The sequence below is a fragment of the Canis lupus genome, chromosome 16, assembly GCF_003254725.2.
Source record: "Canis lupus dingo isolate Sandy chromosome 16, ASM325472v2, whole genome shotgun sequence".
Taxonomy (NCBI): Eukaryota; Metazoa; Chordata; class Mammalia; order Carnivora; family Canidae; genus Canis; species Canis lupus.
The window spans coordinates 22,705,505-22,733,216 of NC_064258.1; the positions used below are offsets into that span (position 1 = coordinate 22,705,505).

Genomic DNA, 27,712 nt, shown 5'->3' on the forward strand with positions numbered 1-27,712 from the left:
CAGCCCTCACCCTCCATGAGTCCGCGTGCACCCACATCTGTGGGCTTCACCTCTACAAGGTCACTCCACAGTCTCTGTAGCCAACCTTCAATCTCATATTCCCACCAGCATTTCTACATAAAGCACCATCCCTCTCCTCAAATTTAACCTGTGTAAAATGACTCCACTACAAGCTGTTCTCCTACAAAACCCTGATCTCCCCAATTCCTATTACTTCTGGATTCAGTAAGTCCTCTAAGCTTGAAGTCTTACAATGATTTTGACTCAGCCTGCATGTCCTGTACTCAAACAGTCACCAAATCCTTACATGTTTTTTTTTTCTTTACCAGGCTTGTCTTACCTATTTTCTTATATCCCTTAGTCTATTACTGAGAGTACTACAAAACTCATAACAGGTTTAAAATAAATATCCACAAACTAGAACTTAGCAAATTCTTACAACAAAAACATACACTGAATGGTAAGGTTACTTTCATTTTATCCATTAGGAATCAGAGGCTTTCTGAAGTAAAACAACCTACCCAAGATCAGGCAGCCAGTGAAAAGGATGACTTGACCTCCTGGTCTTCTGACCCCAAATCCCCACATTTATGCCACCCTACCACAGTGCACTGTACTTTATGAAAAGAAAGGATATAGCAGGAAGTCCAGTAATAGGTATGCCAGATAGCTTAGAGTTGAGAGGACAGTGCTGGCAGCTCAGAGCACACGGTAGAGTGGCACGATGACATAAATTTTAATTTATTTATCTCCTACTATGTACACCAGCCACTTGATTTCCTTTTCTTGATTTTTGTCACCTGATTCATCCCGTTTGCTTCTCCTTCCTTTACCAGATAGATATTATTCATTGTATTTTACACTTAGAAAAGTTCCCAGATTTTCTATAATACTCAAGATCACACACTAAGTAAGTAACTGTGGCAGGATTCAAACCCAGGTATGCCTGGCTCTCCTAGAAAAGTCCACATCACTCATCACTCAGCAAGAAGCCCCTTTAATTAAAAAAAAAAAAAAATCCATTATAACTCCTAGAACGCAAGCTAGAAAGAAAAAAATGAGAACCCATTCTCTGCAGAACTAGTTTTAAAGCGTAAAAAAAAAAAAAAAAAAAAAAAAGGACTAAAGAGATTACTAGGGCAACAGCAAATCACCAATAATGAACCTATGAGACAGCAGAGCTTCCCACTCCTAATGATCCAAGAAAAGTTGGGAACTCAGTGGTCAGCCAGATATCTAAAAACCATTTCACAAGATCAAATCCTTCTCTCGGTCACCAGCTTACCTAATACATTATTTTAATTTCTTATTTTAATACTTATACCTCATATTAAAGTGCCTGCAAGTCTTAAATTGGAATCAAAAGAATTTTTGAAATCACACTTCCCAAATTTCTATATTAATCTTATTTCACATGACTTTTTCCTAGACAGAAAGACACTAAAGAAAGAGAAAAACTAAGAAAGGGATACTTTTAAATGCCTGCATTCCATGTAAGAAGGGGCAGAGGGAACAAGAGGAAGACAAAACCCAAAACTACCCAATTCAGAGAGGACTCAGGGTGGGCTGAAGCACTCCCTCAGGCAAGCCAGCTGCACACAGATGCAATTCACCTCCTCTGCTGGCCTCCGTATCTGGAGTGCTATCTGAAAGGAAAACTAGGAAGCTGAGACATAAAATATATCCATTACCCCAAACAGGTGATTTTAAAAAGCAGTTTTATATATTTCAGAGAAACAGAAGAAAGCTCCTGCCATATTACTGTATTTGATCTCTCTTTTCCTATCTGTCCAAACCCAAGCTCAATGGAAATGGACAATGTTCAGCTCTGTTAATGGACACAGTGACAACATCTGTGCCTTAGTCTTCAGGTCAGAACTTACTGATTGGAGCCGCAATCGTCAGAGGATAAGCCAGCGACGGAGAAGCACCCAGACACAAAGGAACCCATTGGAACATGTACAACTGTAAGTAGATAATCATCCTTTCTAATTTTGGAGCTATGTGACCCTTTCAGCCTGAGTGCTGTGTAGCGGACCACAAAGGGAGGGGATACTCCTCTTTGCTCCTTCATTAAAATATTGTGTTACATTCATAGGGTGAGCTATTTCCTGACTGATGTGCAGCTCCCTCACCAATATTCAGTCTTCAGAGCACTCAGAGCACCTGAGAGAACTTAACTATTTCTGTCCAGGTTTATTAGTCCAAGGTCTTAAGAGGTTTTTTTCACTTTATAAAGAATGATCTATTTGATTATTGCAAAAGTATATAATCTTTAAGAGACAAATAGTGAGCACGTGTTCTCTTTACAAACATCCCTTCCGACCTGACAATAGAATATTATAGATTTGAAATGTTTTCTTCTTTGACTTAAGCAAAGAGAGAGAATAAGGGAAGAACCACCCCCGCCTCTGGCCACCAACTCATGGTTAAATCCCAAACTGGAAGGTGTTCCTGAGAGACAAAACTAACTTTTGCTGAAGCAATAGGACAACCTCATCACCTTTTCCAAACACTTGCACCTGTCTTTAAAGAAGCAACACAACAGAGAACAGTGTCATCCTGCGTTCAAAAGAAATCATGTCAAATATTGCCACTGAAATCATCTTTAGCAACAAAGTAAGTCATGTAGTCGTAGAAAAAGATTTTAAAATATACCTAGGCCGTGTCAAATGCATTTTTGTTTAGAAACGAACAATAAATGGACTATGGAGCCTGACTGGCGGGTTCAAATCCTGGGTGTGCTGCTTACCACCTGTGTGACTTTGATCAAGTTACTCAACTGTGCTATGCCTTATTTACCTTATCTGGAAAATTAAAACATTACTAGCTCCTTTCTCCTGGCTTTTTTTTTTTTTTAAGATTTTATTTATTTATTCATGAAAGACACAGAGAGAGGCAGAGACACAGGCAGAGAGAGAGAAGCAGGCTCCATGCAGGGAGCCTGATGTGGGACTCCATCCCGGGACTCCAGGATCATGCTGTGGGCTGAAGGCAGGCGCCAAACCGCTGAGCCACCCAGGCGTCCCTCTCCTGGCTTCTTATGAGAATTACGCACTCATGTGTTTACAAAATAAAACCTATAGGATGCCTTTGATATTAAATTGTGCTGAAAGACAACCTCTAAGTAATCTTATAATCTTTTCTATTGGCTGAGAGCTAACATTTTATACAATAACATCAATGCCTCAATAGAAATGGGCTTAATTTCTTGGTTCAGGTCTAGTTGAATCAAAGAAGCATTATCAGGAAGACAGTCATATCATTAGTCACTAGTCATATGATTAGTGGTATCATCCCCTCTCCTTTGAGCCTTCTTCAGATTCTCATTATTTAATATGGTCAGAGCCCCCCAGTCTACTGCCAACAAACAGCAAGACCAGTGAATAGAGACAAAATACTAAACATGTGCACTTATTTGTCACTTTGCTTATGTAAATGTCACAACATTAATAAAATTGGAAAATATTTTTCCCCCTTGAATTATAACACTTTGTCTCTGAGTGCTTGGTTGAGGGAAGTCAATCAGGTTGACAATTGTGCAGTCAGCATTCTAGTCTGGATCTCCTTAACAGGCTCAATAGTCTATCTCCTTACCTATGCAGAAGAATGTTTTAATGTAGAAGAAATGTTTAAAAGCCTGCTCATTGATTACTTTAAAAATTTATGGAGGCATGTTTATTATCAATTTGGCAAATTTTTTCTCAAATTAAACACACACACCACCACCACCACCACCACCACCACCACCACCACTACCACCACTTGGTTACAATTACCAACTACAGACTCCTGATGCTATAGACTTATGAATGAGAGAAATTAGATTTAGAAAAAGAATAAAGATATGAGACCAGGCAGCCTAGAACAATGAATGTATCTGGTCTAGGAGTCAGACAATTTGAATTCTGGTACAGTAATTTTGGTACAGGATCTCTCACAAGGTAAATCTATCCCATCAAACTGGGATTTGGATTCTTTACCATAAAACCAGATTATCTAAGACCCCTTTAAGCTGAAAAATGTCATAAATCTTCAACCTACAATTCTGGTGCTGTGACTTGAAAGCATCAATAAGAAAGAGGGAGTAAAGAAAAATGTAAAAGTTACCTAGTTTCTTTAAAATATCTTAGGATCATTGAGCCCACTCTATTTTTTTAACCCTGAATAGAGACATATATCATAAAACAAAACCTCTTCCCCCTATAACCACTTATTATCATATGCCAACTCAAAGAACACAAATAGGTCCAACCATATCACCAGCAGGGTTCAAGGAAGGGTAGAATGACCACTAGTCAGGAAGCATGTGGAAGAGTGCCAGGGCTGGGAGAGAAGTTTGGCTGGCACATCTCTAAGAACACTCCTTATTCAGTACTAGAATTCATCTTATTTTTTTAAGCTTTAATTTAAATTCCAGTTAGTTAACATACAATGTAATATTAATTTCAAGTGTACAATATAGAGATTCAACATTCCCATACAACACCCAGTACTCATCAAAAGTGTGCTCCTTAATCCCCACCTCATCCATCCAAACAATACAAAGAATATCTTTTTTTTGTTAAAAACCAGTAAATTTAAATATCTGTTCTCTTTTTGGTTTTTTTGTTTGTTTGTTTGTTTTGAGGTAGGGAGGTTTTGTTTGGATTCTTTTTGTAGTCATTGCTGGTGACACATGACTTTTTTTAACAGGAAAAAGGAGTTCATTATATTCATATTTTTATTTGTATTTTCAAGGCTTGAAACACCTACATTTAAAAGTGAGAAGAATAATAATATTCAGAAACTGATTCTTGAAGTAATGCAAGCTGATAATGTATCCCAATAACTTTCTGACATGATGAGAAGACTTTTTTCTATAGTAAACTCTGTGGGCATTCTCTAAGTATTACCTCTGGACTATAAGAATTAGCTCCTGCATGCACACATGGACATACCCCCCCACACACATCTATCTATACATACTAGCTTAATCCAAACTCGTCTGGCAGATATAGAAACTGTTGCTTTGTTTCTCTGATAAAACTGGTTTTAGAGAAAAAATAGGGATAATCTCTCTCTTAGACCATGCGAATGTTAATAGAGAAGAAGCATTCTTTTCTTTCTTCTATATAAAACTTGAATGAGGAAAAGCAATTCTAGTGTAAGTCATATAAGCATTGTAATTACTATATATAAGAAAATTCAAGAAGATTCAATCACTGTATAGAATGGTAAAGTACCAAATCATTTCTTCTATCAATCATACTGTTAAATAAACTGTGTGCAACAGACAAAAAGAGTGGTCCTTTCCTTAAACTTACCTGAAAAAGCTATAATTTTTTTCCTGGATTCAGGTTCATAATATTAACACTTAGCTTTGGGTTTTTTTGTTATGAAAATGCTGCTGCCCTCCTTATTCCCCATCTCACCCATCCTCCTACCCATCTTCCCTCTGGTAACCATCAGACTGTTCCGAGTCTGTTTCTTGGTTTGTCTTACTATTGGCCAAGATCCTGTGGTTTTACAATGCAGGTACTGTAGTTTTGTCTTGAGAAGACCTGAAGTATACAGCTGTCTAAATCTAAGATGCTAAAATACTGTAACCTACCCTAATACTCTCTTAACTATCTAACTCTGCCCTAATAATAATGACTGGCACCCATGCTGTGCCCAATGACTACTTCCTATTCCAAGTAAACAAACCATACATTTGATAAGCCTTTTACCTAATTTCTTCCTGATCTGACTCCCTGATGTTCACCTCTTCTTTTTCTTACCGTCCGTCCCTGCAGATTCTGTAAACAAAGCCTCTCAGCTCAAAATGCTTGGGCTCCCCAACTTATTTTTTGGGTCTGTAATATAAACTTCAACTCACCCCAGAAAGGTGGACTGAAATTTTAATAAAATTATCTGCGTGCCTATGCTATTGCATTTTATCACAACTTAAAGTTATCAGAGATGATGGTAAAACAGAAGGATAAATGAGCAAAACAAAAAGTTTCCCCTCTGAGAGGAGGCCACCTGTCTCAGAGAAACCTTCCCCTCCAAGATCCCCTCCAGAGATACCCCCTCTCAGAGATGCAGGAAGCCTAAATGTGGACTTAGCAGCCAAGCCAATTCTGATTCACACCTTTACTCAAGCTCCTACTTTGTGCCAAGTACTGTGCTAGTTGCTTAAATCTATATTAATTCTTTAAATTTCATAGCCACACAGCATACTGAGTATCATTAACCCTGTTTTGCCAATAATATCAGAGAAAGTGGCTTGCCCAAGTAATTCAGACCAAGGTCTTCTGCTTTTAAGGCTAGTATTTTTTCATTATCTCACTAGTGACCCAAGAAGATAATCAACATCCGTGGTCCATTTCACATGGAAATGCATAGCTACAATGCTATAACATGCTGGTCTTAAATGTGTTCATTCAACGAATTATAGAAAATGCTCCACATAAGACAGTCTGCTCACACAGAGAGGTTCACTGGAAACCTATAACATGAATACTGACTGAAAAAAAGCACTGACACTTTTTCATACAGCTTTAAAATAGTTTATCCCCATATAACCTCCTCTCCCCCTTTCCCAACACACATGCACTGATACACTTTAATTCAAGTAAATTAAATAAAAAACTAAATTCAGAAAATTGCTAAGAAGTTTAGCATTTCCTGCCCACTGATAAAGATGCTAAAGGATAGGTAAGTGACCTGAGGATGATGAAGAAGAAATGAAATGCTGGATAATCCATAAATAGACAGGGAATCACTAAATGACCAGTATGGCAGATAGAAACTATATTACTTGTCATCTTATCTCCCAGATAGATTTAAATCCTAAATTTCGCAGATGTAGAAACTGCGATTTTTTAATATTTGTATTTATAGCTTTGACCAAGGTACTGGCTCTATCAAGCATTCATACAATCAGATTCTTCCCCCACCATCTCAGGAACAGGAAGAAGGCCTGACTGAACAGGATTTCATACAGCAAAGGCCTGGAACAGACTTTGGTGACCATCTAACCCAACATCCTTAATTTGCAATTAAGGAATTTCTGGCCTAGTCAAGCAACCTGCTCCAAGTCATCAACCAACATTAGTGCCAAAACGAAAGTCAACACCTCTCAGTGTTCTTTTCACAGCACCATACCACTGCTACCAAAGCTGCACCATGGGAACTAACACCCACTCCTCACCCACAAATATTTGCTCACGACAATTTACATATGGTAATCCAGGAAATGTCACCTAATAAGATAACCACAGCTTGCCAATTTGGCAAACTGCTAAAGTGTATTCTGCCTGCCCCTCAATTACTTTCTACTCACATCATTCACTTATATCCAACAGAAACTGGCCAGATGCTGCTCAGACATATTTCACACTCAGATTTCCCAAAGAGAAAATAATACCAAAACCACTGCATGAAAGTAATGAGAATAGGGTTAGTACCTTCCCCAGAAAGCAATCTCCGGGGTGCCTTTCGTGTAGATGGGGTCACTGGTGTCATTCAGCCCATTGGCGATCTCACTAGAACAGCCCATCACTATCTCACCAACTGCTGAGATGCTCAGGACGTCCTGCTGTCCTGCCACCGATGTCCTCTCCAGGAACTGAGTGCCTTCTTTAATGCGCTGCTGGATCATCGGAGTGAGGGGCATGTCAAAGCTAAAATAGCTATCGGGTTCTGAATATAATGTCTCCAAGGATTCAGCACTGTAGTATAACGAAGTGTTGTCCAAAATAGTTTCAAACTGGGAGCTGTACACATCAGTGGAGTCCTCTGCATACCCATGCCCAAGGAGATCATCATCTCCCCCCCTAAAGTGCTCCTCTTGCTCAAGAATCCTGGAAAGGAAATAAGAATAAAGAATTTCAATATTAGGTTAATATTCTTTTTTACTTTTTCCTATATTTCAACCATATAAAAAAGATAATATTCTGTAAAGCTAACAATTATATTCTTTGGGGTTATATTTTAATATATTTGGAAAGGAAGCTATCATGGAAACATAGGCTGAGAAACCTCTTAGCATACATGTGCTACACAACCCTCTAAATAATTTATTTAGTTTCATACTAGTTTCCTAGCATGTGACTAATCTGGTCTAATGAATATCTGGATAAAATATTAAATTTTCTCATTTTAATGAACTAAACTCCACAAAATCAAATTATTAACAGCTACTGTCATACTCAGTGTTAACAGACACAGATAAATATAGTGTGTAAACCTAATGGAGTAAAATACACTAAACTTTCATCAGTCTATTAATACTTTCTGGTTTAAACAAAACCAAATGCTTTTAAGAAGATGAATACATTAGAATCTAAGGGCCGCCCTCTGCTGACAACAAGGCAGCACTGCAAGAGAGATTTCAGGCCCAAAATTAGCCAGTGAAGGACCTTTAAAAAAAAAAATTTTTTTTTAAGCCAACAGACATGTTAATTGCAAGGCTAACCAAAAGAGTGAAAAAACTATAAACAAATTACAATTTAATATATATGGGTGAAGCATCAATTAATTAGTATGTAGCATTTTGTTCAAATATTAAAAATGAATGTTAGAAAAATAAAATAAAAATGAATGTTAGGATAGCTATGTAAAATTTTTAAAACTCAGTAAGAGGAGGAGATCAAGTGTTAGAAAAAGCTGCAGCTGAATGCTGGATTGCCAATCACCAGCTGTGTCACTTTAGAAAACTTCACTTAACCTCTCTGAGCCTCAAATTCCTAGATACAGGAATAACAGGAAAAAAAAAAACTACCTCATAAGTACCCATATTCCTAGGTATTATGAGGATTCACATCAACCATACAGTTGTCTCTGTTGTGGGTTTGTTTTTGTTTTTTGTTTTTTGTTCTTCTCTGTTGTTTTTAAATTACAAAGGTCTACCATGTACCAAAGAGCATCCTGGGTTTATCTCTCTTAATAACTTCTTCCTGCTTATGGAATCAAAGGGGAAGTTCCTTTGAGGAAGCTCCTCCCTCCCCCTCCACACTCACTTCCCACTCCCACCTGGCTTCCTCGTGGTCCAGCCACACTGCTGGAATTCCACATCTTCAAACTTGCCATAAAGCTTTTGTTTCACACAACTCTAGGAAGTGCATGTAGTCAGGCATCCCAGCAGCCCTCCTCTGCATGTTGTCCCTTTACATGTGCTGATCCTCCCTGGAATAGTTTTCTCCTCATTCTCCACCTAGTTAACTCATACTCATTTCTCAAGCCTCAGCCTACTTATCATTTCCACAAAAAGGCCTTCTCAGAGCTATCAACTGAATTTATTTTTTCCAGTATGTCTCTCTTCTTCTTCTTCACAGAACCTCCCACAATTTATGATTAACCTATTTTATATGGTCAGTGTTTATCTTCAGCAGTAAACTCCATGAAGGTAGTGACCACAGGCCATTACCTATTGTGAACATCCTTTTATGCCCAGCATCTAGCAGGGTCAAGAACACTGTGAACAAACAAACACCATTTGTGAGAGGAGAGAGAGAAAAAAGGAGGAATGAATTAATAATATCCATAAGTGCATATTCCAGTGGGAATATCATTAGTGAGCCACATGCTCTTAAGGGAAGTCAAGAGATTTTATGTATTAGGGAGTTGGGGAGGCAGGAGTAGAAAGGAGAGACATCCTGGTAACCATCTAAAGGAGCATTGCTATAGGTGGATTTGTTAATTAACTGCAGAGGAAAAGGCATTTCTTTGCGCCAAAAAAAACCCACAAAAGCCCTTCAGCCTTGACACAGATGTTCCTACACATAAACTATAAAATGTGGTCTTATGAAGACTGATGGAATTCAAACTGGAATGATAGTACACAATAAATGACTTTGACAAAAGCAGCACTGCATGCTCAAGACTGCAATCAAGAGAAGTGAAGAAAGGCAAATCATGTCTTCCATTTATCAAGCCTTTAAAGCTGGTACAGCTGCCAGAAATGCATGGAAAGATCAGGAAATATCATATATATAAGTTGACTTTTCAGGCTTAAAAATCAAAACATGCTACTTGCAAGAAGGGATTCTCAGGTGAATGCCATGGGACAGCTGAACAATGAGTCACCTTCTGACCTCCTGACCTCCTTTCTAAACCCAGGAAATTGAGGCAGCCTGAACCCAAAGCTTCAGTGTTCACACATGTCTGGAGCTTGTATGCAGGCACTGGTGTTGCACCCAGAAGAAGTGTCTAAAATATGACTATAGGATACATCATGACTCTAAATCTCTTCATATTATTAAAGATAACTGTGGGGTATTGTAGTTATCTTGATGCTAGAAAACTTTAAACCTGGCAAATATAAAAAATGTCAGAAATGTATCAACATGATTTAGGGTTCACAGTTTGTCCGTAACTCTGCCTCCCCTAGTCAATGGCTAATGCACAACTTTATAACAAAAGCACTTACATATCCTACAGACTTAAAACCAATCTCGCTTACAGGAACTCCTCTCCCACTGTACAAGGACCAGAGTACTGTGTGGAGTTCTCACAGCTAAGCAGAGGATAAAGGTCTCCCATGATGCGTATCAGGCATCACAGATAGCAGACTGGCTATGGGAGCTCACCTTTCCTTGTCTCTCTCCAGTTCAGGTTTCTTCTCAAGATGTTCTTTGTTTTCCTTTAGGAAGACTTCATCCTCTCCACTGTCAACAAGAGGCAGAGGCGAGAATGCCCCTGAGCTAGCTCCCGGCTTCTCTGATGAAGCGCTCCAGGTTTCATCCCAAACACTCTCAGTTAAACCAACTGAATTATACAAACCAGCAGATGAGATGAGATGGCTTGGCACTCGGGGAAACTCTCTGCTTTCAGGAGGGGCCGTCCTTTCCAGTGAAATCTCAAAATCCACAGGCTGTTGTGGCTCTCTTTTCTCCCCTCCTGTCCACAATATCTCTACCCCTTGAAATTCCACATGTTTGACCCGGCCTGGGCGTCCCGTGGAGCTACCTTGATCAGACCTCATCTCCCTCAGAAAACCAACAGTACCTACAGAGGCATGGGCAGCTGCTGGGCTCCCCACAGAGGATGCTGGACCAGCTGGCCCCTGCACATGCAAAGCCCCTTTCCTGGCATCATCAGTTATCCTGCAAAGCTCTACTTGAGCCTCTCCAGCTAACAGTACAGTCACATCCTTCTGGATGCTCGAATAAGAGTTCTCCTCAGTCGTAACTTCAGCTGAAAGAGGTACATCTGGTCCTTTTTCTTGGCCAGCAGGAAATATTTTGTTGGCTCTCTGTCTCTCTGTTTTATAAGGGGCAGTGTCCAGCTTCTCCTCCACCTGCTGAGTTGAAAAACTAGAAACAGCATTCTTTTCCAGTACCTTTGTAGCCTGTAATGTTCCTGAAGCTATTCTGGCTTCTGTGGCTTTCAGAGTTGAAATCAAATCATCAATGGGTTGTAAACTCTGTTCCTTGAGCTGACATCTAGGATGGGACTCTCTGCCATCCTGTGGTCCTTCTGTAACATTGTTGAGCCTACAGTGGGGGCCATCGACAAACTGGACCCCCTGCTGTCCTCGTGGGGCACCTGACAGAGACTCTGTATCAAACCCCAGAGAAGCTCTTAGGCCGTCTCCACTTTCTTCCATGGTCCCATATTCTGGAAATTCATTTGTGACATTCGGTGGGAGTAAAGTGCTTCCTCCATGATCACCTATGAACACAACAGAATGGACATATAACTTGTTTTGAATAAGTTCCAACATGTATTAATAAATATCCACACATAGCAGGCACTCAATAATCCTTATTTGATTCTTTCACTGTTCCTGCCTGTCAACCACCCTGCCATACATCTTTCTCATAACTTTGCCAGTGGTCCCCTCCACTTAGCTTACACGAGGGCAACCACGAAGGTTTCAGTGTAGAAGAAGACAATCTACTGACACATCCATATCACACCTGCTTTTGATAAAGTCTCATACATGCAACTCAACTGCTGCATATGCAAAAATAGATTACAATAAGATGTATTTCATTTCCATATACCACTTATGAAGTAGTAACTAGAATATTTACATTGGGCATAAAAACATACAGCTTTATGATCCAGCCAACAGCATCTGTGCAATGCAATCTCTGAGACTGATTTGATCTATTTAAAGTCAGTAAACACTTTTTCAGCTGGAAGCCTCCCCTTCGCTATTGGATTTCTATGGGGAAAAAGGCTTTCAGAACATCCTTTGAGAATGAAAGTGAAGTCAAAATGGATTAGGATACTTAATGTGTTAAGAAAACACATTTCTGGGATCCCAGCTGCATAAAACTTAAATGGTGTTATGCAGAATATATATATATACATATATATATATATATATATATATATATATATAATCACAGTAAAGACAATAATTAGTATATATTTACTATATTGAACCAAGTTTACAACTTGGTAAGATGGTACCAAGTTTTTCTTATTAAGATGGTAGGCAGTGAGAACAATAAAAATGTTCTGATGAAGAAAGATTTAAATTGGGAGTTTATGGATAACAGTTAAAGTTATACCAGCTTTGATATCCAATTTCCTTTTGAACATGGTTTTAGTTACTTTGTATCAAGAAAATCCTCATCTACATGGGGAAATGTAGTATACTCACTTTGACAACTTTATGAAAGAGCACATTTTTTGTTTTGGGTTGTTATTGTTAAAGCACTGTGAACTACAACCTTTCTATTTAATGAAATATTAGATAAATGTCTGAATATATACACTAAATGACATGAAAAACTTAATTCCAAGACATGCAAAAAATGAGCTTAACTTGGAAACATGAATTTATATATGGTATCCCATAGTATACAAAATATAATGAAAGGTATTACATCTGAGAGCGTATATTGTTTAATATTCCATTTTTAAAATAATTTGAAATACATTTTTAAAATTAAATTTGAATATAGTATGGATGGAATCCAACAAGCACTTCTCTATGATGGCAGTACTTATAATATCTTTGTAAGACAGAACTAAGAGAATGTGGCTTGCTAAAATCTGAAGAGGGAGCAGCTCTTCAAATCCTGATTTTGAAAACAAAGACAGTTAAAAACAGTAAGATCTCTCTTACTAGGGTGGCATATTGACATTTTTTTTTCCTCTAGTATTTTTGCTGCGTAATATTAGTCTGCAGTTGTTTTGTATTACATCTTCATCTGGTTTTCGTATTAGGGTAATGCTGGCTTCATAAAACAAATTGGGAAATATCTTATATTGGCATCTGTTTATACCTTTTTACACTTTCATAAAACATTTTTCATGTTTTACACTTTTTTGGGCTTTTAAAATTTTTATCTCCATTAACCAGTTTCTTCAGCACTTTAAACCTATAAATTTATTATTAATATGCAATGAAAGTAAAAAGTGAATAATCCAAAAAGATGTTTTTCTTTAACATAGTAAAAGAGCTTAAAATGAATAGAGAAGTACTTAGTCCACAGTAGGAAATATTTCCTTTAGATTTTAAATGTTTTTCATTAGTTCTCTAAGCTAGAAAATACATTTACAAAGAATTCAAGAACGAAAGAATATAGAATTTCAAAGGTTGAAGGTATTTAAGAATTAATTCAGCCACCTAACAATTACGTAAGAAACCAGGCTCAAATGGATTATGTACTCTACCAACATGACACAACAATAACGACAAAAAAAAAAAATCAGAGCTTTTCTATTCTACCTCTACTATGCTTTAATCCCCCCCACCCCTCTATCTTTATTGTAGTAAGGTACCCTAATATGTGTGTCTTCGACCTTTTCCTACAGAATAAAGTCTAAAGTCCAAACTCCTTGATCCAGAGTAAGGATCCATAATTCTGTCCCAATCTATTTTTCCCAAACTACTTCGCTTGCTCAACTCTCTTTACAAATATGTTTTACTATTACTTCTCTAACTGAAGGAGGGGTACAGCACATGGATATTTTGAAAAGATTCTCTGAAATATATAGTGGAAATAAGATTAACTATATATACACATCTTTGCCTTTGCTCAAAATCTTTTCCCTATAGGACACAGTTTTTCTCCCCATCTCTAAATGACCAGATTGTCTTCATCTTTCAAGACCTAACTCAAATCCCTTCTCCCTAATGAAGCCTTCCCTTAATCACCATCCCTTGCAAGAAGTCATCTTTCCCCTAACAAATGTCAAGAGAATTTTAGCTGTACATTACCTATAGTACAAAGAGATAAAATAAGTGACATCACGTTAGCTCATATTTTAAACTAAGAGGCCTCTGAGTTGCCAGACCTTTATTTCTAACAGCAATAATATTACCAGACACAATAAAGACTGAAAACGCTTCCAGATGTAGCTTCTGGGTAGAAATAGCCTTAAGCATCACATGGCCCAGGTTAGACCTGACTCAGCACAGCATGATATCTTTACTTTCAAATAAGACACTTCTTCATTAGAAAGCAAGAGCAGTTTATTTCTGGTTTGCATTTCATGTCACCACTTAAGCTGCATTTAACAGCAAACAAAACTTCATAAAATATTAATCCTGACCTTTTTATTTAGAATCTAAGATTTATTACTTATTTTTAAAAATCAGGACTATTTGTATTGGGGTGATTTTTTTTTAAAGACCAAATTCTTTTACTATAAGACTTTTTTTCTTTTCCCTTTTGAAACAGAACATAGATAATTCCCATTAAATGCCTATCATTTCCAAAATTCCTTCAAATTCCACAAACATTTATTAATTACTTGCTATTACTAAACACAGGGGATTCAAAAGTGAATATTGCCAAAGCATGGAAAGTCCATTTAGTATGTTAGAAAAGTCTATTCTGGTAGCATTTGAAGGAATAAACAGGAGAGAAAGAACGAGCATAAACAGACTCAGGAATAACAACACAGGCTACTGGCTGTCGCACAGGTAAAGGGGATACGTGCTTGAGCCAGGGCAAAGACCACCACATCTCCCACTCCAGCCAGTATCCACACCCAGCATCACCTCATGCCCTCTGCCCAGTCCCCCCTAACTTCAACGTGTTCCCACAAAGCTACTGCGCAGCCTGTGCCCTGCTGTGGGCTCTTACACCTAACTTGTTAAAGCTTTTCCTTCACCTTTGTCAGTCTAAATCTATTACTAATGTAAGAATCCACGTGAATACTAAAATAGCTATTTCTCTTCCAGAAAGTCTTACTGAATTAGTCTTGCCCAAATTTGGTTTCATATGTGTGACAAAGGGATTTGCAAAGTATAAAAAAAGAACTTTAGCACTTACCTAAATATAAACCACACACTAGTAGAATCTGAATTAATCTGAATTAATAAGAGTTCATAGCTTTTCTGCATTTATTTTTCCCCTCAAAGGAATGAAAATGTAGTGTCATATGTGTTGGAGGGCAGGGAGGGGAGAGAGAAGAGCTTTTCATACTTGTGTGGAATGTATATACTTTGGGAGGCAGCTACTTATATTCCTTTAGGAGTCATCTTTTTCTTTTTTTTTTTTTTTTTTTTTTTTTGGAGTCATCTTTTTCTAATAGGAATTGTATCTACCACTTTGTGTATTTGGTCAGATCCCTAACAAATTTCTTCCTGTTGTTTAGTAAAGATGCTTTTCCTGTGATGAAATAAACCCAGTAATTTTTTTCTTTTAACTTAATATATTGAGAAAGAAATGAGATACTTTTGAATGTTAACATGATCAATTTCAAGAGTGTTTTGGGTTGTATATTAAATAGCCATCCACTTCTGGGAAACAGGGACAGGATTGAAATAAAACAAAACAGAAGAGAAAAAAAAAAAACTTCCACATACAACTAAAAAGTTTCTTGTTTGGTAAAGGAAATCATCAATAAAATGAAAAGGCAACCTACTGAGAGAAAATACTTGAAAATCATACATCTGGGAAGAATTGATATCCAAAATATATAAAGAACTCCTATAATTCAATAACGGAAAAAAATCCAATTTAAAAATGGGCAGAAGGGGCAGCCCAGGTGGCTCAGCAGTTTAGTGCCACCTTCAGCCCGGGGTGTGATCCTGGAGACCCGGGATGGAGTCCCACATCGGGCTCCTGCATGGAGCGTGCTTCTCCCTCTGCTTGTGTCTGTCTCTGTCTCTGTCTCTTTCTCTCTCTCTGTCTGTCATGAATAAATGAATAAAATCTTTAAAAGAAAAAAATTAAATAAAAATGGGCAGAAGATCTGAAAAGACTTTTTTTCAAATATGACATACAGATATACATACTGGTATACGAAAAGATGTTCAATATCATTAATCATCACAGAAATGCAAATCAAAACCACAATGAGATATTACCTCATACCTCTTAGAACGGCTATTCTCAAAAACACAAGAATAACAAATGTTAGAGAGAATGTGGAGGAAAGGAAACCCTTGTGCACTACTGGAATGTAAATTGGTGCAGTCACTACAGAAAACAGTATGGTGGTACCTCAAAAAATTAAAAATAGTACTAACACACCTCCACTTCTGAGTATTCAAAGAAAATGAAAACACTAATTTGAAAAGACACAGGCACCCCCCTGTTCATTGCAGCATTATCTATAAGAGCCAAGATATGGAAACAGCCCAAGTGTCCATCGATGGATAAATGAATAAAGAAAATCACACACAAACATGCATGTACATGCATGCGCACACACACACAATGAAATATTAGTCAATCATAAAAAAGAAGGAAATCTTGCCATCTGCAATAACATGAACAGACACCTTGAGCGCACTGTGCTAAGTGAAATAATCAGTGAAAGATAAACACTGTATGATCTCACTTACATGTGGCAATCTAAAAACAGCAACAACAACATCCCACACTCATGGACAGTGAACAGAGTGGTGGTTACAGAGACAGGGGGTGAGGGCTAGGTGAATTGGGTGAAGGGGTCCAAAGGCACAAGCTTCCAGTTATAACATGAGAGACTCCTAACTCTGGGAAATGAACAAAGGGTAATGGAAGGGGAGGTGGGCGGGGGGGGGGGGGGGGGGGAAGGGATGGAGTAACTGGGTGATGGGCACTGAGAAGCACACTTGATGGGATGAGCACTGGGTGTTATTCTATATGTTGGCAAATCGAACTCCAATAAATATACAAAAAAAGAAAAAGAAAGAAGTCATAGAGATGTAATGTGCAGGACAGTGACTCTAACAATACTGTATCATACATTTCAAAGTTGCTAAGACAGTTGATCTTAAAAGCCCTCATCACAAAAAAAAAAAAAAAAACTATATATATGGTGATAGATGTTAACTAGATTTACTGTGGTGAATATTTTGCAAAATATACAAATATCGAATCGTTATGCACTTGAAACTAATATAATGTTATATGTCAGTTATATCTCATTAAAAAAAAATCCTGTTTTTCTTCCAATCATGAGGAAATGTGCCTCCTCCATAGATGGGCTTCAAAAAGACTGTGGCCCTTCTAATAATGATCCTGTTTGAGGACCAGTAAATGAAATAGATCTTCTTCTATCCTGGCTAGCAAACCCCTTAAAAGAAAATGGTCAAAGGAAAAAAGTAAGAACTATTTGGCAAGTCGACTGCAGACTGTGACACAGGAAACTGAAATGTGAAGCAAGTAAAAAGGTTTATCGTGAGGGATTCTGAGCAACAGTACCTCGGCTTCCCAAGAGAATATGACTGTCAAGTTTATGCCTACAGCCCCAGAAGACTTAGTCATTTATAATTGGACTTAGTCATTTTTAGGAAGAGGTTTTTGTTTTTGCCCTTGTACTGTTTTTGTTTTGTTGCCATGAAAATATAAACTACAAAAGGCTGGAACTTTGCTTTCCTTATCATTATATCCCCAGAGCCCAGAACAACAATACCTAGAAAATGGATATATATTTGTTGGATCAATGAATTAATAAAGAATGTCCTATAGCCATCAGGATACCATTTAACAGAATCTCAAAACAGAAATAAAAAGAAACCTACCAAAACACAAGCAAAATACTACATGTCAGTGCCATCCACCTTTCTGTCCCCTAGTCCCAAGAACAAGCTTGAATAGAATGCTGAAAATACAGGGGTCCTTCCTAACATGACAGCTAGCTAATTCTTCCAATTGCTCAGCCAACATTTTCTGTGAGCCAAGTATGTGCTGAACACTAGAAAACAGGCCCACATGGCTCTTGCCCTCAGGGAGCTTGCCATCCAGTAGCCCCCATTTGTAGACACTTATCTACTGCAGACAAAGCTCAGGCAGTGGCAAAAGTAAAAGGACACTATCTTGTGCAGGGGCTATTACCAGTAAGAATAAATTTCTCTATTAGATTATCTTACTCTAAATGCTATGCTGCCCAATATGTTATCCACAGCCACATATGGCTATTTAAATTTAAATTTATTAAAATAAAATAAAATTTAAAATCCAGTGCTCAATACCATATGTAGTTAGTGGCTACCATATTGCACCACACAGATATAGAACATATTTCTGTGATCAGGAAAATTCTATTTCAAAGTACTGTCCTAGAATCTTCCTACTCAGAATGTGGCCTTGGGACAGCAGCACTAACATCACCCAGGAGTTTGTGCCACCCTAGACCTTCCTAATCAGAATCCATATTTAAAAAAACAAAAAGAAACCAAATTATTTGTATACACATTAAAGTATGAGAAGCACTTCTCCACAGAACTACAACAATATCTACTACAATATTTAGAGGCTGTTCTGACTACACTTTAATGGCTCCTTTTTTTATTCTAAAAGAGAATCCCAAGAGCTCCTACCTCCCAACTGAAAAGTCTAAATGCTTATTCAAATAGACAACAAGTAATGGAGCATACAGTCCCTCATTCCTACCAAGAGAAAGGCTTGCTCATTCTGGTCTGGATTTGCCCTCCAATTATCCTGGAATCCTTCTTAAGAGAGGAAGAGAATCGCCTCTACAGTCATATAATCTCTTCTTTATTTTACATCTCATAGTATATTTCTCTCACAATGAATGGTCAATGACTCAACTCTACTTATGCAAAAATACCATAAAATCCTGAAATAATGCAAATGCAGCCTGAGCATTGTGAACATCTGTAGCCTTAAAGAAATAACAGGAGAGCTTAAAGGTAAAGGGTTGAGGGAAAGGTAAGCTTTTTCAATTTCTAAAAACAGGGTATTTTCCCAGATTTTTATTGTACCTGTAATTGGATATATTACTCGTAACATTAAAATGCATGGGCAAATTCACTCTGATGAGGTACTTTCAAGAGTGCACTAGGGGTCTGTAATCTACTTTTTATGAGTACAAATCAACAGATTTTCATTTCTTTATAAATTGTAGCTAACTTAGCCCCTAAAAATCTATTTTCTCTCCTTTCCATGTACTTCGTTCATAAATGCAATAATATCGGGGTGCCTGGGTGGCTCAGTCGTTTAAGTGTCTGCCTTCAGCTCAGGTCATGATCCCTGGATCACATGGGGAGCTGCGAGTCCACTTCTTCCCCTGTGCCTCCCCTCCTTGTTCTCTCTCTCTCTCAAATAAATAAATAAAACCTTTAAAAAAAAAAAAATTGCAGGGCAGCCCGGGTGGCTCAGTGGTTTAGTGCAGCCTTCGGCCCAGGGCCTGATCCTGGAGACCCAGGATCGAGTCCCATGTCGGGCTCTCTGTGTGGAGCCTGCTTCTCCCTCTGCCTGTGTCTCTGCCTCTCTCTCTCTCTCTCTCTCTCTCTCTGTCTCTCATGAATAAATAAAATCTTTAAAAAAATAAAAAATAAAAAAATGCAATAATGTCCCTGGTACTCTTTTTTCCTTAATGAGTATCAGCTAGCAAACACCTTAAGACTTATATCATGAGTTAGTAAGATAAAAGAACTATATATTCCTAAATTATTTTAACACTGGAGATTTTACAGAAATAAGCTTAAAGTCCCCCTGATTTGTCAAACAGGAGTTCAGTCCTATAAACAGGAGGGTGACTATTTTGTCCCCATCAGTCTGAAATTTCATAAATCAATTACAAAAAATTGGAAGACAAAGGTCCAATTTATAAAGCAAATATAAAAAGCTTCGCAGAGCTAAAAAAATCTCAAATAAGTTTCACCTGTATATAATCCTTAACTGTGAATAACACTGTTTTTTTAAGTCTAATAATCAATAAACCCCTCCAGTAACAGTGACGCATGCATGTACTATCCAGATTTGCAATGCAATACAAAAGTTGCCATTAAGAAAATAATCCAGGGATCCCTTGGTGGCTCAGCGGTTCAGCGCCTGCCTTAGGCCCAGGGCATGATTCTGGAGCCCCAGATCGAGTCCCACATCAGGCTCCCTGAATGGAGCCTGCTTCTCCCTCTGCCTGTGTCTCTCTCTGCCTCTCTCTCTCTCTCCGTGTCTCTCATGAATAAATAAATAAAATCTTAAAAAAAAAAGAAAAGAAACTAGTCCATTTTTACTAAGCAGTAGAAAACATATTTAGCATGATAAAAATAACAGAAAATGAGTATGAGTAATGAGAATTTACTAAGTGAGTAATCTAAGTATTTCAGTACATACCCTTCACCCTAATAAAAGTCACAGAGAATGCTGGCTACTGTCTGGTCACTAATACATCTCTAAAAACACAGACATTTCAGGTATTTATTTACATGCTGCAAAAACAAGGAAAACGCCTGCTAACCACGACACAAACTATTAGTATGTGCACACAAGTAGAGGGACTGTTGCATAAATTGAAGACTCTTTTCCTGACTGATTAATAGTTACAGCTGTGCTTACCACGAGCGGAATTTCACATACTAATGATTCAGAACCTTTTTTTTCTCATTCAGTTCTAATCCCTGGGAAAATGAGACTAGCTTACCATCCCAGTCAACTTCAGAGGATGCTCTGCAAACTAAGGAGCGGCACTGCATACAGCATACAGAAGGTAAAATGAGTGAGATAAGAACAGCCCATTAATTGTAAACCAAAGTCTCTGCAAGTGTGCAGAACACTGTTCTTGTCATGGAGAAGAAATACTAAAGCTGTAAGACCTGATTTTAAGCCAGCTTTAAAATCATTGTTTTTTAAAGCTGGTTTCCTTTTTTCAAACAGTAAGTTCCTCCACTGTCATCCACTTCTCATAACTTTTGTTTCTTCTTATATCCACATATCGTGCTTCTCCTTTCAGCTTTACCACATCTGATCAGACTTGCTCCTCTGATTTCATCTACTCTATCCATTTTCTACTGCTTCTTCCTGTCTAGGAATTCAAACTCTTAAAAACGTAATTTTATTTTTTCATTTTTTTCCAACTTTACTGAGCTATAATTGACATACAACATTGTGTAAGTTTAACGTATACATGTTAATTTGATACTTATAGACTGCAAAATGACTACCAACATAGTTTAAACTAGCATCTCCATCATGTCACATACTTACCATTTCTTAAGATCTACTCTCTTCAGCAGTTTCAAAGTACATAATACAATATTATTAACTACAGTCACTATGCTGTAGCTCAGATCCCCAGAACTCATTCATCTGAGAACTGGAAGTCCGTACCCTTTGGTCAACATCTCCCCACTTGTCTACCCCGTAGCACCTTATAACCACCATACTATTCTCTGAAAAAGCCAATTTTAACACTTCTCTTTGATCTTTACTTGTTGTTTTAATTTTATTTTGAAATGCAAAAAAAAACTTTAACTTTTAAAGAATTCCACAGTTTTGTTTACAGCAGGCTCTCTTCTGCTAAAGTTGATACAAATGTAGAAGTATTAATAGAAATTCTTCTAAAAATATTTTATGAAATATTTTAATATTTAAGAAACTGATGTTTCAAAATACACCTTTTTTTTTTTTTTTTTTTTTTTTAAGTCATGCCTGCCAAGCAGCTGGAGCTCCTAGCAGTGATGATCAACTACAGCTGTGGACTTCTGCACACTGCTGTGTCAAGACAGATGTTAGGTGCTCAGCCTGCAGTCTGTAAGAAGCTTTAGCTGATTCAGATTTGCATTCAGTAATTTTCATGCTCAAAAAGAGACCCACAGTCTTGCTAAGGATTCAGCTGCAAACTAACATGAGCAATAATCCCAAGTAGATCTGAAATGGAGATTTTACAGAGAGTTAAGTACCCTGGTGAGAGAAAAATAAATCTTGTATTACTCTAAAAGTGACACTTTCAATAGACACAAAAAGGCACACCCCTATGTATAAACTGAAGCATTAAAATACCTGTTATAAATCTCCAGCAGATACCATCTCAGCTTTAACTACAGTGTTCACAGAACATTTTTGGTGCTACCGTGTGGTCATAGCCATACATTAGGCATGCAGATGGAAAGGGGTTTGAGCTCTTTAAGAGAAACTCCTCCCCTATTCCCATCCAGCGCCACAATATTATGTCTTTCTAAAACTACAGGGGTAGCCCGTTTTCCTGACTCGTTCTATACAATACATCACAAACAGAGTAGAGAAATAGCTTGAGAGAACTGTATTCTCAGGAAAGCTCGGTTGAACAAAAACAAACAAACAAACAAAAAAAAAAACAATGAAAGGAAATGAAATCACAGGTAAGAATATTGCTTTCTATTTAAAAATAAAAATTTTGGAGAATCCAATGTCAGATGCTAAAATAAACATTCCCAGTTAAAGCCAGGTAAGGTACTGGGCGAAAGCATTCAGGGGGTAGGTGGCATCTTTTTGATGACTTGGGAATTTAAAAAACACTGGCTCAGGCATCCCTAAATAATGCAGTATGCTCTTCCCTATGTCAGGATTCAGCACAACCTGGTCCAGCCCCAGGAGTCTCCTACCGGGACAGTCAAAGGACAAGACTAGTAAGCAAAAGCAGTCAGTAATACAGATGGATCATTTCACAGCAGCATTTTACAAGAGAGAGATATAAAATATATTTGCCTCCGCAGACCTACAAACAGAGGTTACTCACAGAGATTACTGCAGCTCCAGCAGTTACCCATTGATCATAGAAAATGCCCAGTTCATCAGCTTAATGCTCGAGAAAAGTTAGCTAGAAAAAAAGGCAGCTAATTCAAAATCTGCTGTTCTAGTCAACTGGAAGCAAATTAGTTTCAAATTTCCTGGCAGCCCCTTTTGCCCTGCACTGCACACGGTGATGTCAGTGGAAGCACTTTGAGCACCAGAAACCCTCGCGGAGAGGTGCTGCCGCCTGGATCCTCTCTCACAAAGGCTAAGCTGCCTGTTCTTTCGCTCGCTCACTCACCCCCTTTCTGCCTGTCTCTCTCTACCTTGGTAGCTTACCGAAAACAACCACCGTAGGGCTTTTCTATATTTGTGAAAACTACTTCCAAGGAGATAATTGAGATGCCGGGAGTTAGCTTTAATGTAACCATTTCCCCAGTGCAGCGGCAGAAACCCCAGCGAAGGCTCTGAGAGGATTGTACCATCCTCGGTGACATCAGAGGTGGGGCTGTCATCTCAGGATTATGCAGCATTTTCTCTGATGAGAGAATGACATATGTGAAATGAAATGCATGGGTTCCCTTTAAAAGGGCTTAGTTCCTATGCTGTTTTAAACAGAACAGGCAAAAGCAAATACAATGTTGAAAAACTGCTGTAGGAAGATAGAAATCTTGCTTTGCCAGTCCTTATCTCGCTACTAAATGACGCTGCCATCTCAAGTCATTTTACTGATGATTACATTATCATTACTGTGATTAAATTAATATTTCATAGGTAATTGATAGTACTTGGAAAATGTGATATGAAAAATTCATATTTAACATCTGGTTTTAAATATGATGGCATAAACTTTTACATCTCTAACAGTACCTTGGACATATGCAATACTTCCAACACATTCTCAATAAAAATACTATATGTAAAAACAGTTTTGTAGATGAGAAAAATGAGGTGAAAAACAGCACAAGATGAAAAGCATAATGTAATACTGGTCTTTAGTCTTGGTAATGGAGGTTAATACAAACAGCAAAAAGAACTCATCTTCTATAACCTTAATACTCCAGTGTCAAAAGCGTAGGCCAACAACACAAAGCAACTGATGGTGATTTTCATTAATTCCATATGCATTTACTGAGAAGAGGCTAACAGGTTTTAAAAAATGTGTGAAACCTACTTTGGAATGTACCTTTCCACTAAGTAATAAAATCACAACAGAAAATACATATATAATGCTTATTATGTACCAGGCACCAGGCAGGTTTATTGTATTAACTCATCTATTCCTACTAACAGCCCCCTGGGCTGCTGCTACAGTTAACCCATTTTACAGATACGACTACTGAAACACAAATAGGGATGTAACATGTCTGAGGTTACGTGGCTAGAACTGGCACAGGCAGGATGCAAACATAGGCAAGAAGGCCACAAAGTCCACCCTCTTAACCACTAGGCTACATTGTCTCCTGTGGGCTTCCTTGTCAAGTATAAGAATTCTAAAGGAAGAACATAATTTTCAAGATTTAGAACCACAGAAAGCCAAAAATAGCCACCTCTCCAGAACACTGGCCCAAATATAAGAGGATAAAGGTGGAGAGGGCACCCAGAGACTGCACACAGAAACAACGGAAATAATGTCCAGAAGGAGTTTAGTGCTGACTGCTCAAGGGACCTGGAGACAATGGCTTAAAATCGTCCAGCATTAGTTTCCTTATTTCTAAGCTGCAGGTTTTTAAATTATAGCCAATATTAAAGTGTGGTTAAAGCACACGTTCCAGACTTGTAATCTGGGCTCCATTATTTTCCAATTATGTCAATTTAAGCAAATTATTTAACCTCTGAGAGGCTCAATATCCTCATCCAAAAAAAATGAGGAAAACAATGGGGTCATTCTGAGGATTAATGACTATGCATATAAATATATAAAGCACTCAGAGTAGCAACCAGTATATAATAAAAGCTCAAGGCTCACTATTATTGTTTTCCATAATCATCATTTCTTTTAGTATTAATATCACATTTTTTTACTAAAACTACCAACTTTTCAAAAACCTCTCCAAGGAGAGCTGCTATTTTTCCAGAGTTGATGGGAAAAGCAAAGAAAAACCTCTACTGGCTTCATATAAACATTAACCAATGACACTGACTTCTTATGAGAGGGAAGATGGAAGTTATTAGGCATGCCTTTCAAAAAAAGCTCCTTCTATGGGAGCTTTTGGGGAAGAAACAGGAGCGTTTACCTTTTTGCCCTCCCCAACTTCTTCCTCTGCCAGGAATATGGAACGGGGCTAGAGCCAAGTAGCCATCCTTAACTGTAGGCATCCTGTTAGTTAGGGAGATGACACAGAAAATGAGTGTCCAAACCCACCATAGATCTCCCACTCTCATCTTCTTTTATGTTAGAGAAAAATATACCTTTAGTTCAAGTACTTAATTCAAGCTTTTATTTAACACAACTCTCCACGACCCTGTGAAACACAGTTAAAGGCCACAGTTTCCCGGTAGTTTCAAGGGCTACCTGGCGGGCTAGGCTATGTATCATGACTTTTATGTCACATCCTTTGAGCCTGCACCCTCCCCAATGCCAAGTCAAAGTCAGTGGATGACCCCATGGGAAAGAAAAAGCAAAACATATTACTTCCAATACTTAACAGCTATGCTGTTTTTTTACAAACAGAACAAAAAGGGTTGAATGGCTAAAGCAACAGCATGTGAAATGCTCCTCCCCCATCTTACTTTCCTCCAGTCTCTAAATGGATCCAATATATCCAATCTGCATGCTACTAAGCTAATGTTAAAGGAGAAAAACAAAGAAAGTCAAATACAAGAATAAGGATGCTTGATAAAGTTACTGCTATTATAAGGCTATCCAACCGCAATTACCAGGGACCATGAAGAAATATGTCTCCACCTCACAAATGTTCCAATTCCAAATGTCTAGCATTTCACATTAGGCTTTAACTAACAGTATCTTGGACTGACACTCTAAAATCTTCTATTTCAAAAAGTAAAGCTCAAAAATAGACTTGTTACATATTCTCTAGTCTCTCATGGGCACCATCTCTAAAAATCGTATATACAAAAACAGCAGTTGAGTCCATAACTAGATTAAATGAAAGGATTTCAATCTAAAATGGAACCAAAAAAAAAAAAAATGGAACCAGAGGATATGAGATGGAGAAACTCACACAGGCACCCACAGAAAAACAGTACTTAGCAACTAAGAGAGAGATTCCTATTCCTATTCCTATTCCGAGACTTATCTCCTGACCTACAAGTATCTGCTACTACTCTCTCTCAATCCTCAAGCCGAAGAACTTACCTCCCTGAACTCTGGCTGGCCCCTCACTGCTGTACTCCTTGGCCAGAAATACAGCATGTATTTTCCAAACTGCAATTGCTCTGGTATTCCCAAATAAACTCAATTTCTGGTCATTCAAGCTTGCCTCAGTTTACCTCTTTATTTAGATTGACAGAAATACCATCCTTGAAATTATTTTATGTCTGAAACTTAATCCAATAATACTGCCATTATTATTAAAGAATGCATAATACCAGATACTTCGGAACTATTAAAAAATTCAAACCAATATTCTGTTTATATTTCTTCTGTAAAATATAATAGTTTTTCTAGAAATATCACTGACAGAGTGAAGTAATCAAAAAAGCTGGATTTATTTTTCATTAGAATGTAAAGGAATATTTTATAAGTAAAAGTATGCCAACTAACTACAACCAATGTTTATTAATAAAGTATGAAATTTAAATTATAAAACATTTTGTACAGTAATATAAAGTTTATATTGACTGTATCTTCTTATTTGCTATACTGATGCTCTGGCATTAGGAGCTTGGCTCTTGAGGAGGCAACGAATCCCTCCCTGCCCCAGTAGCTGTTTCCTGGAGATAGCAATGGACTCCCAGGGGAGTGCACTTTTGATATACAAACCAATCTACAGCCACACCACATTTCCTTCATAAATCCTTCACACTCTTAAACCAATATTCCCCCTATCCTAAATCACTCCAGGGCCTTGTACTGGACAAGTAGGAACTACCATGATAGACCAGAACACCCATGAAATTATTCAAACTATCCAATCCTAAACATACTCATGGATATTCTGCTTGCCCATTCCTTCCTGCAAGGAACCACAGGAAATACTGGGCCCCCTTGGCCTCCTTCCCCATGTTGCCCTGAATACCTACTATGCTTCCTGTTTCTAGGGATCTGTGGATATAAACTTCTTCCTTCATGACAACAGCTTCCATGCCTGTGTGCCTTACCATATCTGATAAAACAAAGCCAGGAAAAAAAAAAAAAAAAAAAGGCCAGGTACAAACTTTCTAATAAATTTTTAAGAGAAATGAACAACTAGGCACTGCCCAAGAATAAAATTCTAATCAGTAATGTATTTCTCCTCTTTAGCATCCCTAGCACTGCCCCTTTTAGTTCAGAAATGATAAGCAGTAGGTAATAAATTGTTATTTGATATGTGTTATTTCTCAAAATCTTCAAAGTAATACCGACAAGCAAGCAAATTGTTACCTAATTTAGTATGAGATTTCAGAATTAAACTTTTACAAATCAAGACTGCCTATATGATGCCAATTCTTATCACCATATCATATTTTATTGTTAGCTTTTATTAATTCCTAAATCCATGTGGAAGACAATACTATCAGAAGAACTGGTAACAATAGTTCCTTATTTGAAATAACTGTCTGTCATTAAGCAAATTCCAGTAAATCAAGAGTTTAAGTTTGGTTCTTAGATCTTAAAAATAAAAAACAAACAAAAAAACTCAATCCAATTTCAAGGTTACTGAAATTTAGTTTATATATGTCTATTGTCTCTATCCTAAGATACATCTGAACTTTTAAGCTTCACC

At 37.7% G+C, this 27,712-nt stretch overlaps 1 protein-coding gene and 1 long non-coding RNA gene across 11 annotated transcripts in view; one reads left to right on the top strand and one right to left on the bottom strand.

Moving 5' to 3' along the window:
- The window catches only part of PSD3 (pleckstrin and Sec7 domain containing 3), a 588,043-nt gene that overhangs the window by 391,331 nt on the left and 169,000 nt on the right, over nucleotides 1–27,712 (bottom strand). For 6 of the 9 annotated variants that reach the window (XR_007402752.1, XM_035699985.2, XM_035699986.2 and 3 more), the window contains exons 3-4: nucleotides 10,557–11,640; nucleotides 7,434–7,829 (exon numbers count right to left, since the gene is read on the bottom strand). Coding sequence is in view for 8 of the 9 variants with exons in the window: in XM_035699985.2 (XP_035555878.1) it covers nucleotides 7,434–7,829; nucleotides 10,557–11,640 (1,480 nt within the window). In the remaining variant the exon portion in view is untranslated. Of the gene's footprint in view, nucleotides 1–7,433; nucleotides 7,830–10,556; nucleotides 11,641–22,830; nucleotides 23,030–23,162; nucleotides 23,299–25,060; nucleotides 25,144–27,712 lie in introns of those variants that run through there. The other 3 variants (XM_049095086.1, XM_035699990.2, XM_049095087.1) reach the window with 3 other exon arrangements.
- On the top strand, nucleotides 1,582–26,260 carry LOC118350989 (uncharacterized). Of its 2 annotated transcripts, XR_004805719.2 has the most exons (4): nucleotides 1,603–1,700; nucleotides 1,802–1,967; nucleotides 20,726–20,823; nucleotides 21,759–26,260. It is a non-coding gene; the product is annotated as an uncharacterized LOC118350989 (long non-coding RNA). The 2 variants fall into 2 exon arrangements; XR_004805720.2 differs by lacking the exons at nucleotides 20,726–20,823; nucleotides 21,759–26,260 and adding an exon at nucleotides 2,376–5,267 and having other exon boundaries at nucleotides 1,582–1,700.